Source organism: Centruroides sculpturatus, unplaced genomic scaffold (genome assembly GCF_000671375.1).
Source record: "Centruroides sculpturatus isolate CEXI.00-Female unplaced genomic scaffold, Cexi_2.0 scaffold865, whole genome shotgun sequence".
Lineage (NCBI taxonomy): Eukaryota > Metazoa > Arthropoda > Arachnida > Scorpiones > Buthidae > Centruroides > Centruroides sculpturatus.
Window position 1 is genome coordinate 198,033 of NW_019385157.1, and position 18,405 is coordinate 216,437.

General features: G+C 32.3%; 2 protein-coding genes across 2 annotated transcripts in view; one reads left to right on the top strand and one right to left on the bottom strand.

Annotated features, from left to right (window-relative positions):
- LOC111635572 (acetylcholinesterase-like) overlaps window positions 1-6,010 on the top strand; it is an 18,691-nt gene extending 12,681 nt beyond the window's left edge. Inside the window, exon 3 of the mRNA XM_023380571.1 lies at window positions 5,699-6,010. Coding sequence (XP_023236339.1) covers window positions 5,699-5,849 — 151 coding nt within the window. The 3' untranslated portion in view covers window positions 5,850-6,010. The remainder of the gene's footprint in view (window positions 1-5,698) is intronic.
- A 10,007-nt stretch (window positions 6,011-16,017) lies between these two features.
- LOC111635576 (SCAN domain-containing protein 3-like) lies at window positions 16,018-18,146 on the bottom strand. Its single transcript, XM_023380573.1, has one exon. The coding sequence runs from the start codon at window positions 17,893-17,895 to the stop codon at window positions 16,123-16,125; it is 1,773 nt and encodes a 590-aa protein (XP_023236341.1). The 5' UTR covers window positions 17,896-18,146; the 3' UTR covers window positions 16,018-16,122.
- Between the last annotated feature and the right edge of the window lie 259 nt (window positions 18,147-18,405).

Genomic DNA, 18,405 nt, shown 5'->3' on the forward strand with positions numbered 1-18,405 from the left:
TAATGTGTGATGTAGTTAAGGTTCTAAAGTTTCCATTGTCAGCTACCGCCGATCCCGATCGGACATGCTGGAGCACGTGACTCTACTAGGCATCTTACCCCAACAAAATCCCAAAAGATGCCACATTTTTCTTGGGGTAACATGCCTATTTTTTGTTAATTGAATTCCAATATGCCTATTTTTAATAAATTTTTGTTTTCTCGTTTTATTGCAGGATATGCATAGAAATTATATAAGGACTTCTCAAAAAGGTTTTTGGACTGAAAAAAGATTTCAGCTAGCTATAGAGCACGTTAGAACGGGCGGAAACTTAACAAAACTTATACTGTGCTGTTATACTAGCTATGAAGTACTTTGTACTACATATGCAATAAATTAAATTTGGTTAATTAAGAAATTCAAAAATTAATTTTATGCAATTATATTTGTTATCTTACCCTAATCTTACCCTGGCATTTGACATCTCACCCGGATACTTGGGGTGAGATGCCTAAAATGCCGGACAGTGAAAAAGTTGTCATTGCAAACACAATATACAATTTTTTTTTTTTTTAAATAAACTCCAAACTTTTATTTGAAAAACATACTCCAGAATATGATATTTTCATTAGAGGGTTCCAAAACCCAAATTAGCGCTATAATTTCCTTCATAAGCAAATGTTAGGCATCTTCTGCTTCTATACATAACTTTATTTATTTCCCCCAAACATATTTATGTAGCTAAAGTTAGTTTTAACTAATGTTAAAAGTTAAAACTAGTTTTGTCTAGTTAAAACTAGAATTTACTGCCAGTCAAAAATGAATTTGAGTTAAAACTAGTTTTAATTAATTAACTAGACAAAACTGGTTTTAACAAATACATTCAGTATAAACTGAATGTATTTGTTAAAACCAAGTTTTTGTTAGTTTCAACTTGTTAAAACGCGTTCTAACTAAAAATGGGTTTTGACTGCAACATATATATATTATATCTCGTGGGAGTATCTGTTCTTCATGAAAATTGTATAGTAGTCACTAATCGGAATTAATTAAAGAATTCTGTTATTAAGGTTTAACATCTCTGACGCAGACAGGAATTTAATGAATGTCTCAAAATATCTGAGACTTACTATGCACGTGATTTGCCAAAGACATCTTGAACCTGGGAACCGTGTTTGTGCTCTATCTCGTCCATTTGTCCTAATATCTCCCACACTGTTGTCAGAACGGCCTAGTTTGCGGGCTTTTCGGCGAGATGACCATCCGGCTTCTCTCATGCTAATGATCCTCCCCCTCTCAAACTCGGTTAATTGTTCATACGGTCTTCGATTGTGACATAAAGGCTGCTCTAGTGATACAGCTTTCCTCTTCAACAAGTAAACTACAGATAGGATGTGTTTGCACGCTTTTTTATAGATCAAGGCAGAGGCACTTTAATGCCCTCTGTTGGAATTACGCAATAAGCCATCACACTATAACTCTAATCGTTCCATATCTTCTTGGAACATTATATTGTCAAGTTTCGCAGCGATACGATAACTCCTTCTTCGTGAGCTAATTTTTAAGGTAATGTATGTGTATCCTTTAATACATTTCACAGTAAATAGTTAATAGTCAGGATAATTCCACGATTCCACTTTTGAATATTGTGAAAAAGTTAAAGTTTCAGAGGCGCTCAAATTACCTGCTGCAATGTATAGCTTTCTTCATAAATGAAAACAACTATGCTGTACATGTGTTACTGGCCAAACTCTATTTCAGGCCAAACCAGTTTGTCCTAGGCCAAACTGATTTATGTACTACAAATAGGCGCCAGTGTATAAAAAAAATGATTTTGTGTAATTCGAAATGCCACCACAGTACACTCGGTGATTAATGTGTACCTAGGTAACCCCAAGGCGGTGCTTCCATTAGGTTGGTTTGGTTACGTTAACTACATTTTTAGTAGACGTTTCGTTTTTTTCTTTTGTTCAAGAACTACCGTGAATCAATAACTAGTGACGTTAAACAACGGGCGGCCTGCCAGCAGCTCCCCTCCAGGAGGAGTTCGCCGGGAGCACGAACAGTCCGAAGTGCCATCATTGGGGTTACCTAGGTACACTTTAACCTACCATGTAAAAATAAATAAAATATTAAATATTTTATATGTTACACTAAGAAACGCAACAAGTTCATTTTTAATTTTAGTTTGACTTTAAAAATTATTTTATTATTTCANTTAACATGCCGATCTTGCCCCGGTCTCCCCTATATATATTATCGATAAGCAAAATACCCAACACCTTATTCGTTGCCGTCAGAGTTTATTAAAAAAAACGAACGTTTTCGATATACTCCATAGATCATCTTCAGGTTGAAACCGACGAATATGTTATAACCACATAGAATAGAACACGAAATTCAAATTCAAAAAATACCGACAACTGAGCGACAAGTAAAATAATTAAAGCGTAAAAAATACAAAGTGTAAAAATAAATAACATACAACAATAATTAAATAATAGTACAAGCCACTAACAGTTAACAAAAACTATAAAGGTTCTCATAACGTGATTGCGGATCAAGGCGCAATTCATAAGCTACTTGTAAGTCTATTAATAGCAAACTTCCATGCTGAGGTTAGGCCCTCTGCATCCCTAGCAATAAAGCCTTGGAGGAATACATCAAAAAGACAGAATGTGTTAGGACCAACAATAAAATTGTGGAGTCTATTGATACAAGAGTCAAAAAACTGGAAGGAACCACGCTTTCGACGGTGTTACCTTTTGTCAAGAATTGCCGTAATCTCAGACCGGGAATTCCAAGGCTTTTTGCGTTCGCTAAAGCACATAAAGAAGGCAAAGAAATAAGGCCAATAGTGGAAAAGCGTAAAGCCCCTACATTTTTCTTAGAAAAAAAATTACACGTTTATATCTCCTCCTTACTGGATAGCAGTGTACTGATTGCGAAAGATCCCACAATAGTTGTTAAAGAGTTACGAGACATAAGTTTGATGAATGAGAAAGTTGGATCATTAAACTACGATATCTTATACTCTTCCATTAAGATTGAGTCCTGTTTGGAAGCACTTTTGGGATTCTTGTTTAAAGAAAACCCAAAATTAGCACACCACAGAAACGAAGTTTTTAGAGATAGCTAACCTTGTATGCTGTGAATCTTTCTTTGGCTTTGAAGGCCAAACATACAAACAAAATAGGGGAGTTCCTATGAGAAGCCCAATTTCAGGCCTCCCATTTGAGCTGGTGGTTAGAAAAATTGAAGAAAAAAATTGTGCATTGCTTCAGAAATAATATTGTTTACTACAAGAGATATGTAGATGATATCTTTGTACTATGTAAAAACAATACAGAAATTAGTAACTTCATAGAAAGAACCAACGACAACGAAGACGGCCTAAATGTGAAGCTAGAGCATGAAAGTTTTGTAGTTATACATTACTTAGACATCATTATCATCTTTAAGAATGGACAGTTATCCACCAGTGTGTTTACCAAACAAACACATAGCCCACTCTATATCCCCTCACAATCCAATGATCTTTTTCGTTATAAATTGGCAGCATTTTGGCCTTGGTTAGAAGGACTTTTCTATATTGCGGCAATGTTACAGACAGAAACAAAGAAATTGACAGGATTATGCAGATAACAGAAACCTTAGGATACAGGAGAAACATAATTGTTGGTATTGTTAGAAAATTTGAGATAAATGATACAAGGGTCTCTAAAGAAAGACCTAATGTAAGAACGTCATGAAGGAGATTGAACACATTAAAAAATTCAACGTTGATTTTAAAACGACTTCCGAATTTATACAAAATTCTAAGAAATGATAAAGAGGATATTAAGAAGGAAGATAAAGCAGGGGTATATAAGATTCCGTACAAGAACCAACAGTTAGGATTAAAAAATGACTACATAGGAGTTACAACGAGAAACTTGGGGGTAAGGGTCAGAGAACATAAATATGATGTTAGGAAAAGATCAAACGCAACGGTGCTGGCCCAGATCGCTCAAGCCCAAGGTTTCGTAGTTGGATGGGAAGAGGCGGAAATCGTCAGACAAATACACTCTGCAACTTTAGCGAAGAATGCCGAAAAAATGGAAATATACAGAAGCGAACTTGATGATAGATGTATAAACGCTAGGGATGCAGAGGGCCTAACCTCAGCATGGAAGTTTGCTATTAATAGACTTACAAGTAGCTTATGAATTGCGCCTTGATGCGCAATCACGTTATTAGAACCTTTATAGTTTATTTGTGTCGTAGTAAACACTAGTATTGTGTTTTATTCCAAAGACACATGGCAAATTTCAAAAAGAAAATCTTTATAGTTTATGTTAACTGTTAGCGGCTTGTATTATTATTTAATTATTGTTGTATGTTATTTATTTTTACACTTTGTATTTTTTACGCTTTATTTATTTTACTTGTTGCTCAGTTGTCGATATTTTTTAAATTTGAATTTCGTGTTCTATTTTATGTGGTTATAACATATTAGTCGGTTTCAACCTGAAGATGATCTATGGAGTATATCGAAAACGTTCGTTTTTTTAATAAACTCTGACGGCAACGAATAAGGTGTTGATTATTTGGTTATTTTGATTAATTTATTTGCTGAGTACGTTTCTGTTGAATATTATTTATAACTTATTTGTTTTCTGTTTATAATTAATTAGCGTTAATCCATTTTGTTTGACAGTAGTTAAGTAAAGTTGAACATATTAATATTTAGAATAAATGCAGAAGTAATTATTTAAATATTGTTTATACAAATTATTTTCAAAATTAAAAATTAAAAATACAAATTGCCTTTTTACCTATTTTTAAAGTAAGAAGCTCTACTTTTACGAAAATAAAATTGATTTTATGAAGTAAATAGAATATTTTTTTACTTCGATAAAATATTTCAATACTTTGAAAATAAATCTTGAAAGTATTGAAAATTTTATAAGAATGGATATTGAATATTGTTGCATTATGTGGAAATTGCGAATTGTATAACAAAAGCACCTTGATAAATTGTATCGTATTCTGTAGAAAGATAAATTTTTATACATCTTCTCAGAGACGATGGTTCTTAACTTTGTCTTTTATACGCACCCCCAATTTTAAATGCGCTGTCGCTTTCTCATAAAAATTTCCTTTGTTTTTTTTTGGGTTGCAATCTGAAAAATTTTTAACTTATAAATTGCCACTGTCATTCATTTGTACGTTTGTATTTTTTTAATCTCGAAAACAAAGTTTGAGAGGTGAAAGCCGAGACCAGAATTGGACGAAATAGGAACAGGAGGCCACGATTTACTATATAAGAACGTTTGGTGAAAACACTAAGTCACGTTTTCTCAAATAAAAAATTTTTCCCTAAAAGATCTTAGATAGACCGGCACAACTCTATTTGAAACGGAGAAATGCATGTATTGTACAAGGAGGGGCCACTACCAATTTGAGATCGAGAGGATATATTTTATCTATAATTTAAAATATTATGGAAAAAATGATTAAAAGTTGCAGCTTAGCATAAATAACCGCTCATTGTTTATAGCTTAATATTATTTCCTCTTGTCACATGTATTTTAATATAACTTTATATACATTTATATTGTATGGATCAAGAAAAAAACCGTCTTAACCATCTTAATTTGTTCAATAATACATAAAAGTATTTAGCTATAATTTAGAGAAATCAAACACAATAATAGATTGCTATATTTACTTTTAGGATACCTTCTTATCCAGAAATGAAAGAAAAATGGTTACCTTTCGATACAATACATAGATCTGCAATGAATTTGACACTAGGAAACATCCACCTGCAAAAAGATGAAGGAAAAGAAGAATGCCACGTATGGATGAGTGTTTTGAAACATTAGAATTAAATGGTCTGAAAGTTTTACTGTACACGAAACATTTCGGAGTAATAAATATATAGTATTGCGAGTGACGTGTCGATAAGTAGATGAATTATCCCTGATTTTTTTTGTTACACATACGATGTAATTAAGTTTTAAATAAAATTTTTGTTTAATTATGTAAGATCAAGCACTTGATTTTACGCGAATTTAAGAAAATTATTAAGCCTATTTCTTCCTTGCCATCATTAAGAAAACATCGCACACAGAAAACGGATTGAATATTACCCGTACTAGTACGAGTGATATTCAATCCGTTGACCTCTCCGGGCAGACGTACAGGGTGGACTGCGCAAGACGCCATACACAGGCCTCCAACCACCTTGTTCCAGTGGACATCGTTAGAACGCCATAGCCAGTTCGACATATATGAATACACCATAGAGAACAGACTCCTTCCAAGGCTTCCTCCTCGCCATTATCATAGAAGATGAAGCTGGAAACGCCTTATAAAAAAAGGAAAACATCGATTACGGCTCAACTTCAACCAAGACAGAGAACAGCATCTCAACAGCCCCTCTCTCAGAGGTATTTTAAATAGTCAAATATAAACTCTCTCTCAACGCGATCGGTGCACGTAGATATTTATTTGTCTAGCTTTAGGCATATTCCGTATTCTTGTGCACTCAGATTTAAACGTTTATATTAAACTTATATTTTTCTTTGTTAACCTGGCTGCCTGTCTCTACCCAATCTTGAACACATATCGACTTACTCACCGACATCCCCACTCGATAATTTAAGACTCTCCTATTTCAAGCCATCCAGTGACCCCGTTAATGGTTTTACCAACCCGACGCCTAGAAGGTTTTACCTTCCCATGCATTCTCACAATTATATTATTTGTTGTTTCATTAAGAATTCGAAATGCTTTATTACTTACATACCGAGAAATATTATTTTTGTTACATAATTTCAAGCACAATTTGATTTTCGAAGTGAAAATAGTTATTCCGCAACTTTTCGTTCACGGATACCGTTTATATATATGTTGCAGTCAAAACCCATTTTTAGTTAGAATGCATTTTAACTAGTTAAAACTAGTTTATACTGGATGTCTTTGATAAAACCCATTTTGTCTAGTTAAAACTAGTTTTAACTCAAATTCATTTTTTACTAACAGAAAATTCTAGTTTTAACTAGACAAAACAGGTTATATCAAAGACATCCAGTATAAACTAGTTTTATCTAGTTAAAACACGTCCTAACTAAAAACTGGTTTTGACTGCAACATATAGAGTGATTTGGGGTAAAATGGGAATTTTTGATATTTTCAAATGTGACGTCACATATTGTCATGTATTTGTATGATGAATCGTTGGGCCAATATTGAGTGCGGAAAGCTGTAATTGGCTACCATTACTTCATTTTCTGCATCTGAGAAGAATAAAAGCTAGATAAGAACGAAGTTTTTGTTGTGAAATGTTTCTAAAATAATTTTAAACTAAAAGTTAAAATAGAATTTATTAAAAATTGCAAAAAACAATTAATGCATAATGTAGTTAAGGTTCTAAAGTTTCCATTGCCAGCTACCACCGATCCCGATCGGACATGCTGGAGCACGTGACTCTATTAGGCATCTTACCCCAACAAAATCCCAAAAGATGCCACATTTTTCTTGGGGTAACACGCCTATTTTTTGTTAATTGAATTCCAATATGCCTATTTTTAATAAATTTTTGTTTTCTCGTTTTATTGCAGGATATGCATAGAAATTATATAAGGACTTCTCAAAAAAGTTTTTGGACTGAAAAAAGCTTTCAGCTAGCTATAGAGCACGTTAGAACGGGCGGAAACTTAACAAAACTTATACTGTGCTGTTATACTAACTATGAAGTACTTTGTACTACATATGCAATAAATTAAATTTGGTTAATTAAGAAATTCAAAAAATAATTTTATGCAATTATATTTGTTATCTTACCCTAATCTTACCCTGGCATTTGACATCTCACCCGGATACTTGGGGTGAGATGCCTAAAATGCCAGACAGTGAAAAAGTTGTCATTGCAAACACAATATACAATTTTTTTTTTTTTTTTTTAAATAAACTCCAAACTTTTATTTGAAAAACATACTCCAGAATATGATATTTTCATTAGAGGGTTCCAAAACCCAAATTAGCGCTATAATTTCCTTCATAAGCAAATGTTAGGCATCTTCTGCTTCTATACATAACTTTATTTATTTCCCCCAAACATATTTATGTAGCTAAAGTTAGTTTTAACTAATGTTAAAAGTTAAAACTAGTTTTGTCTAGTTAAAACTAGAATTTACTGCCAGTCAAAAATGAATTTGAGTTAAAACTAGTTTTAATTAATCAACTAGACAAAACTGGTTTTAACAAATACATTCAGTATAAACTAGTTTCAACTTGTTAAAACGCGTTCTAACTAAAAACGGGTTTTGACTGCAACATATATATATTATATCTCGTGGGAGTATCTGTTCTTCATGAAAATTGTATAGTAGTCACTAATCGGAATTAATTAAAGAATTCTGTTATTAAGGTTTAACATCTCTGACGCAGACAGGAATTTAATGAATGTCTCAAAATATCTGAGACTTACTATGCACGTGATTTGCCAAAGACATCTTGAACCTGGGAACCGTGTTTGTGCTCTATCTTGTCCGTTTGTCCTAATATCTCCCACACTGTTGTCAGAACGGCCTAGTTTGCGGGCTTTTCGGCGAGATGACCATCCGGCTTCTTTCATGCTAATGATCCTCCCCCTCTCAAACTCGGTTAATTGTTCATACGGTCTTTGATTGTGACATAAAGGCTGCTGTAGTGATACAGCTTTCCTCTTCAACAAGTAAACTACAGATAGGATGTGTTTGCACGCTTTTTTATAGATCAAGGCAGAGGCACTTTAATGCCCTCTGTTGGAATTACGCAATAAGCCATCACACTATAACTCTAATCGTTCCATATCTTCTTGGAACATTATATTGTCAAGTTTCGCAGCGATACGATAACTCCTTCTTCGTGAGCTAATTTTTATGGTAATGTATGTGTATCCTTTAATACATTTCACAGTAAATAGTTAATAGTCAGGATAATTCCACGATTCCACTTTTGAATATTGTGAAAAAGTTAAAGTTTCAGAGGCGCTCAAATTACCTGCTGCAATGTATAGCTTTCTTCATAAATGAAAACAACTATGCTGTACATGTGTTACTGGCCAAACTCTATTTCAGGCCAAACCAGTTTGTCCTAGGCCAAACTGATTTATGTACTACAAATAGGCGCCAGTGTATAAAAAAAATGATTTTGTGTAATTCGAAATGCCACCACAGTACACTCGGTGATTAATGTGTACCTAGGTAACCCCAAGGCGGTGCTTCCATTAGGTTGGTTTGGTTACGTTAACTACATTTTTAGTAGACGTTTCGTTTTTTTCTTTTGTTCAAGAACTACCGTGAATCAATAACTAGTGACGTTAAACAACGGGCGGCCTGCCGGCAGCTCCCCTCCAGGAGGAGTTCGCCGGGAGCACGAACAGTCCGAAGTGCCATCATTGGGGTTACCTAGGTACACTTTAACCTACCATGTAAAAATAAATAAAATATTAAATATTTTATATGTTACACTAAGAAACGCAACAAGTTCATTTTTAATTTTAGTTTGACTTTAAAAATTATTTTATTATTTCGTTTGAATTTTTGAAAATATTTTCGAAAGTTAATTACCTTTAAAAGTTCATGGCTTAATAAAAAAAATAATAATAATACAAACTGATCAGTACTGATTAGCTTACTTTTATTTTATAGTTTTCTACAAGTGTTGTGTCACTTCTAATCACAACCGTTTTTTATAATTAAGTAGACTATGTTTGAATAAATATTGTTCATCTAATTGATTGCCTTTTAATATTATTTTAACCATTAATATACTTAAATCAGGCCTGGCCAACTCGCGGTCCGTCATATTAAATTGTGTGACCCGCTAAGCAATATTATATATCCACTAAAACTTTCGTTTTCCGTTTTGTGTATACCAAAACAATTAAATAAATGAAAATTTGCATTTGTCATTGTTATAATGAGCAAGTGCGAGTACGAACTCTTGGTATAACAATGAAATCTTATTCATTTTGTATTTGTTTTACTTTTTTAAAAGTATGTTTGCCTAAATTGTGGCTCATTGTAATGTTACGCGTGATCAAAGTGGCCCGGAAACAATTTGGGTTGGCCAGGCATGACTTAAATAATAATTCTAAATCAGTTCGGCCTAGGACAAACTAGTTAAGCCTAAAGCATTTAGGCGAAACTAGGCTAAACTAGTATATCCTGACATGCGTAGGATAAACTAGTTTGGCCTGAAATCGGATTTGGCCGATAACATGTGTATACGTTTGTGTGATTGCATATGTATATTCCCAAGTTTTTCTGAATATGAAGCAACAGGAATGTCATATTTATCTTATTTTTACGTAGATATATTGTATATCTAACAACAATCTGCTTTTATTAGTTAAACATATCAAGTATTCTACAGTGCATAAATAAAACTGGTTTAGATTTTACACACTGCGTGAGCTACAGCGATGTAAATTTTATCAAAAATAAGTGATGAATAAGGAAGATTAGGTGAAACTATAACTAGATTCACAGTAAAATAAATGCTTATTATTCGATAATTTACAAACGTTACACCATACTTTTTCTGTTAACAATGAAGTCATGCCGGTAATGTAATATCTAACTCCATCCAGGAGAAAATTTTTGAATTTAAATAACGTGATTTCTGCCGAAAAACGAAAGTTCTTATATAGTTAATCGTGTCCTCCTGCTCCTGTGCTTTCCATGTCTGATCTTGACTAGCTATCTAACAACGTTCTCGAGATTAAGGAAGGACAGACAACGGACGTCAGTGAAAATTTATAAGTCTACTGTTTTTTTTTCAAATTTCAGCCCAAAAAATTTCGAATAATTAAAAGCATTATAAAAATAATAGTAAGGCACATATTAAATTCCTGAGTTATTAAAGAAGCACTTTTTAAATAGCAGAAACAACATAATTACTTTCTTACAGACTTATCAAACAGTAGACGTTGGAGACAACGCTGTTTGAAAAGTCGTTAACAAAGCGACACTACGCTGTAAATCCTTTAATTGATATTAAAATGGAACAAGCAGCTTGAATATCAACATCAGTACTACGTTTGAATAAAATTTGCAACTTCGTAAAGTAGTAACGAAATGCTGAACTTTTCTGAATAACAGGAGAGAGTAATTTAGGTAAAACGTGTTTCATTTTTATTTCATGTAATATTTTCTATAGTTTAAAACGGATATTCATTTCTAGCTTTACGCTCGAAATGCATATTCGTTTTAAATTATAGAAAATAAACCTATTTCTTCCATCAAAGAAGTGTTCCTGGCGATTTCTTCGCAGTAACAACTTTCGCAAAAAAAACATACAAGTTTGATTTAGTTTAAAAAAAAATATTGCAGAAATTGTCAGAATAACCGTTCAACAATTATTTAAAACTTCCGCATCGAGTGGCATAACACATGACCTCTATCTCTTCACCCCTTGATTTTAAATTAATCACCAAAATTTAAACGTGCGTAATTTACAAAAGTTTTCCACAAAAGGCACAGGTGTCATTAATCCTAAATATGAACAACATTGCGCCCCACACACTCACACATATTCATATATACAGGAAATCCCCGTTAGTCGAAATTCAAGAGACGGAATAATCGCGACTTCGAATTACCAAATATCGAATTATCCGAGATTTACATACTTCCGTATAATATACTAAATGCCACGTAACTGATGTAATTTATTATGCGAACGGAATACGGTAACTTGATAATCATTAATACTGTAATTTAAATAAATTATAGGTAAACAGGACGTGTCCTGTGAGAACCTCACAGGTTGCCAGGTAATATAGTAGGCTACATAATAATTTATAATACAGTAGGCTTACAAAATAATTGGGGCTACATAACGTGTAGCCCAAATTATTTTGAAAGTTGAGAAAAAGTATTACTCAAAACCAGGATTGGCATGATTTTAAAAAATGTTTTAAAACATTTATTGAAATATGTTTTAAAACATAAGCATCAGATTTAAAACATTTCTTTAAAACAAATGTTTTAAAACATTTAAAACATGGTTTTTTTGGAAATAAAACACTTGATCTTGTAAAATAGAAAAATAAAAAACAAAACAGAAAAACTTCAGTGTAAGACTCAAGAATGTACAGAATGTTTCATTTAATATAAAATATAGCATTTTAAAATGTTTCTTTATGCAATGGCATGTTTAAGATTTGCATGTATACAAACACCAAAACAGGATTGACAGCAGTGGCTTTTGCAGCTTGAAGACTTTCTTATTTTCAGAAATGTACAGTACAATGGTCAGTAGTGTTTGTTTAGGTGCTTGAAAACTTTAACAAGCTTTTCTGCCTTTTCCTGTCCAAGTCGAATTCTAAGTTTTGAATGAACAAATTCATAGGTAGAGAAAATTCTCTCAATTCCCACTGAAGAAGTCACTGCTGTGTGCAGCTGTGTAAGTAATTTTAAAACAGGTTCATCAATTCTGTCACGTAGTGACTGCCACCATGTAACAGAAGTGGTATTAGTTAACACAGACTCTGCAAACTTATGTTGCAGAAATGGGCTAGTTTTTGCTAAGTATTTAAAACTGAAGGCATAGCATCTGAGTAGTAAGCGTGGCACAGAGTTAGTGCAGCATCTTTCATACTGTCTGTGAGCTTTGCATTTGAATTTTCATTTCGAATTTCGAAGTGGCCTTAATTCAAACTAATCGAATTCCATAACACGTAAATTTCTATATACCCGGCCAGGTCAAAGGTACAGTTAAAACTAGAGGAATTTTCAACTATCCGAGTTCGAATTAACGAGGAATCCCTGTACATTCACATAGTGACATCCATACCTAAAGTAAAAACGCTCCAACATTGTTTTGAATTTCACGATGTTTCAACTCCCCTGAGAGAAATAAATCTTTAAGTGTATGAGCAAAGAAGATGAAAAGTGATAATATTGTTTAATTAGTTTAATGACTTGCATCCTTCACCAGTCTTCACTTGTATTAGTAAATTTATGTTCTGTATATCTGAAGACTTAAAAGTAACGGTACCAGTTATTTAGGAATAAAAACAAATAAAACATACTAGAACTTTTCAGCAATAACGTTACCACCTTTTTATATACATATGAGATTTGGGTCAGATGAATTGTTGATAATATAGATCCACTTCCACTGATACTTTGTAAATGCTGTATATTATATTTACTTTTAGTATACTGTATAGTATACTCAATTATACAAACGTTTTAATTATTAGTTTATTTTTATTTTTTCAGAATAAATACAAAAAAACTTGATTTGATTTCTCATTTATTTGCATTTTTTCAGTAAAAAAGGCGAAAAACTTCTTCCATACATTAACTGGATATATTAATGGAAAATTCACATTTTTAAAAGCCATAACTCGGTAACACTAATCTGCAGAATTATGTTATATTTTACACGAACACTTCTGTGGTAATGGAATTTTTTTTTGAAGCAAAAAAGTTGATTATAAAAATGTCCAGTGAATAACTCAAAAGTTTTCTTCGTGTTTAACACCTAAATATCGCCAGATTATCATTGAAACTCTTCTCTGAAAGTACTCTCATTTGCCATGTGTTATATTGCGTAAAAGGCGTTGCGACACAATAGTGAATAACTGAAAAAATCTCAAAATTTACGAACACGCAATACCCGGTGTTGTAAGGCTGACTTACTCGACAGATAGACCTGCTAAACTTTAAGTACTATCTTTGAACGGTGCGATTTAGCGATTTCAGTATGTTGCCGACAACGGAGGCCAGCAAATCGATAATGCTCTTCTTTTGGCACTCAGCATACCATGTGTATCGCAAGTTTCACATATTTTGAAACATTCGTTAAACTCCTGTCTGTGTTAGTAATGTTAAACCGTCATAACAGATAATAAAACAATTAAAAAGTAAAAAAGTAGTCAAGTATCTCAGTATAAATAATGCTATCTATTCTATCAAGTATAGAACATAGCTTTCCCGCCCCCTTACCAAATCACGTCAACGGAAATGTTTTAACGTTGCAAAAAGCAACCTTAGAAAACTGGAAGAGGAGTATGGGTCAGTTAAAACAAAAAATTAATAAAACTAGATCAGATAGTCTAAAATGAGAATGGATTGCATCGATGAAGCCTATATCTGAACGAATAGTATAAACAATATTGAAATACTTACTGGTAACGCACACCAGTGTTCAAGTGGTTAATTATCTTAAGGAATGGATTCTACAGTGAACCTATCATGTCTTACTGATGGAGTGACTTAACAGCACAACGTATAATATAAAGTTGATCTCCTATATAAGCTTTAAAATCGCGAATAGAAATATGAACTCAAAAAATGTCGAATATAAAATAAAAGTAATAATAGTAATAGTTCAAATTGTTTTTACACGTATCCGGTCGTAATTTAATGCAGTTTAATTTATGGAAAAATAATTTTTATTGTATTATTAAATTATCCGATGGTTTTACTTATCGAAATGGTTTCTATGGTGACATTCACAAAGTTAATACATAACAGGATGCTTGCTTTCGATCATATTTATGATTGTAGTCCAAGTTATACAAACACAAAGTACATAAAATTATTGAAATTAAATGCCATTTTCTCTACGAGGAAAAATGTTATGACTTGCATACAACATACATAAATGCATTTATTTAAAATTACAAGATATTTCTCGTTGTAAACAATTGCTACAGGACGTAAAGTTCTGTTTTAACTGCACGCAATTTCATTACTCTGAAATTAGACTTGTCTTAAAAATGTGATAATTTAAATTTTGACTGATAAAATAATAAATATGGACTTTGAAAATTTATGCTTGTTTTTCAACACTTCTCAGAATGTGTTCATAAATAGAACAAAGATATTCATTGACGACGATGATGGTGCTAATGATGATTTAAAATTTCTTTTAAAACTGAATGAAAAAACTTCTAACACTTAATTATTTCCTGGGAATTTTTGTAAATGAAGTTAATGTTTTATTATTTAACATTAAAAATTGATATATCTTGCATAGTTACGGTTAGATATTGAGAACAGAGAAACTGTACATACATCAAACTGCAAATGTCTCGAAAAAGTAAATCCAATCTACGAGAATTGTTCGAAACATTGTTTTCAATTACGTTAAATGGTTACTTTAGCTATTGATGCACACATTATTTGTAAACAGACATCATGTAGCTAGACAATTTGAGTGTGAATATGAATTTCAGTAATTCACAATTTACAAATTGGAATATTTTCATCGATTAGCGCAATGAAAATATTAGAAAATTTATACTTTCAGATTTAACATATATATATATACACAATCTTTTATTTTTATTTTTACTTTTGATCTTGTAACTGAGAAATATATGAGTAGTATATGTTCCTTGGGATATAGACATTTTGTTTTCAATCACGCTTCTTATTTTCCATAACTTCCACTTTATATCTTATAAACAAACTAATTTTATTACAGTGAAAGCTCATTTCTGTATAAATTATTGTAAGTGTTAAGACTAAAGGTGACTGCTAAGGCAAGCAACGGAAAAAATGAACGAATGGATAAATAAATATACAAGAGATCTATCAAAAGAGTAAACTTTAAGAAAATTTTCTATTAGAAACGTAGTAACGTCACTAAGCAAGCACAACAGAGAAACACGTTCGGTGATTTCTCGAAAACGAAGAAGAAAAGGCATATTTTATTATAATAATTACTCTTAGTTTAGTATACAGCTTACCAGAATATCTAATTATAAAAGAAATATCAGTATTTTTCAGAATATTGTGATAAATATTGGCAACAAATAAGAGATTTCTCGAAAACATAAGTTACATTGGGTTGTTTTTATAGCAAGAAAACAAATTAAAATCCATTGAACAAAAACAAAAAAACATTAAAATTGTTTTCAAAATTAAATGATCTAAATCAGTGTTTCCCAAACTTTTTTAGGCCATGCCCCACTTTAACATTTCTAAAATCATCATGTCCCCCCATAGATAATTTTAGTTATAAAATTTATTTTTGTTTTTTTTAGTAATATGAATGATAATTTTAAAGCGATTTCTTACAACTGTTGTCAAAACAAAGAAACGAACTTTTAATAAATAAAAAAATAATAGATTTTAAAAACTTACTTTAATGTGATTTGTGGACTTGATGCTTTTTACACAGCGATTTTATATCTGGTTCAAGCTTAGTTAGCTTAAGTCTCAAATCTCCACGTTGTGTTATATCCAGACGATTTCTTTTTTTAATCAACAAATCACTCACAGCACTAAAGCCACATTCAGCTAGATATGAAGATGGAAACGGTAATAAGAGTTTTCTTGCACATTTTGTGGTATTGGGGTATTTAGCCTCTGTTTCATCGCAAAGCCATGCCATCGCACCTTTAATATTAAATAGAGTTATTACAGATTCGTCACTTTGCAACTCCGCGAGTTCTTCTTGATATTGCAGATTGGATATATCAGCTAAATCCACCAAAACTGGTTGCACCATCCATGTCGGAAAATTCATTTCTTTTAAATCAGCAAATCTCTCTTTAAAATCCGTAATTAAAATTTTTAAATGATTAACAATTTCAAGTATTGCGGAGTCAGAAACATCACACTTGTTAAGCCAATGAAACTGTTCAAAATTTTTGTTGCTGACGTGTTTTTGATTTAATTCTAAATTCTTAATAAAACCAAATATTTTTGCTTTGGCATCAACCAGTGTTTTGTTTGGTCCTTGCAGTTGCTTGTTTAACAAATTTAGCTTCTCAAAGATATCGGCTAAATAACTTACATATGCTTTGCCATTTGTTGTCAACAATAATTTCATTTCAGGCTTATCAATTAAAAACTTTTCAAGCGAATCGAACAACTCAATAAATCGTTTCAAACAATTCCCTTTTGAAAGCCACCTTACTTCAGTGTGTAGTAACAATCGTACGTGGTCTTCATTTTGTTCCTCACAAAATAGCTTAAATAAGCGCTCGGTTTTAGCGCTGGCTTTTATTGAGTTAATGCATTTGATAACTGCATTGAGTACTTCATTGAGAATAGGAGACACGTTTTTAGCCACCAAGTTTTCTTTATGGATAACACAGTGAATAAGTATCATTTCTGGATTATCAGCTTTCATCAATTGTAAACAACCATTTTTTTTGCCCATCATATTGGGGGCACCATCGGCAGCACACGAAATAACATTCTTCATGGGGATCTCATTGTCATCCAAGTAGCATTTGAATATGTTGTAAATGTCTCTCGATTTGGTAGTGCTTTCTAATTGTTTACAAAAAAGCATTTCTTCTGCAAACTGTCCACGTTCAATATACCTGACATAAGTGATAAGAACGGCCTCACTGTCTCTTAGGGTTGACTCGTCCATCTGCACAGAGAAATTTCTGGTTTTTAGTTTCGATACGAGTTGTTTCTCAATGTCTTCGCCCATCTCGTCGATCCTTCGGCTGACAGTATTGTTACTGAGAGGCATCGCTTTTACATCCTCGTCATCTTTTTCTAGAACAGTTTTCATAAAAGCAGAAATTGAGGGCTTTATAAGATTCTCCCCTATTGTGTGGCTTTTCCCTGATTTAGCAATTAACAATGAAATTTGGTAACTAGCCTCTTGAATACGACTATTTGTTACATTTCTAGACGTGAAGATTGAAGTAATTGTCGTCCTTTTCTCGAACTTTTCCTTTAATGTTTTGAAGAAACTTAAATCTGAATTAATATAGTCCTTGTGTTTGGCCTTCAAATGTGCTTCAAGCCGACCCAATTTCATAGATTCGTTTGTCAAACATTGCTGGCATATCAAGCAAAACGGCATCCTCTCATCGTGAACTGCTGGTATAAATCCATATTTTAGATATTCCTCTGAATATTGACGAACTTTCTTTTTTGTTGTTCCACTCATTTTTTATGGGCTAAAAAAATAATAAAATTTTGTAAAAATAATTCAATGTGACAGAGTAAACGTAAATTTAGAAAAAATTTTGCCGCGACACATTTTGCCGCAAGTGATACTTAGGATAAACGCAAGCCCTGAAGATTCCAGCAGACCAGATTGCAAGATTTTAATACTTCTGGACTCCTTTATCAAAGACACTGCTATTAGAGATATCTAAACTAACAAAAAAGGCACAATTAATTAGTTTTTAAATATTATCAATAGTTTTACAGTTTAAAAACTTATATAAAAAGCTAAATGGTTAAAAAATAAACAAATTATTCAATACGTAAAAATTATATTTCTACAACATGTATTAATTAATTCATTTAATCATATAAATGACAGACAATTATGACATATAGGTGTTAAAAATATTAGAGTTAATTTTTTAGAAAAAAAATTGTGCAAAAACGTTGTTACTTAGCGACTTTAAAAGATACAAGATTTCTGCGACAAGAGATACAGCAAAGGGAA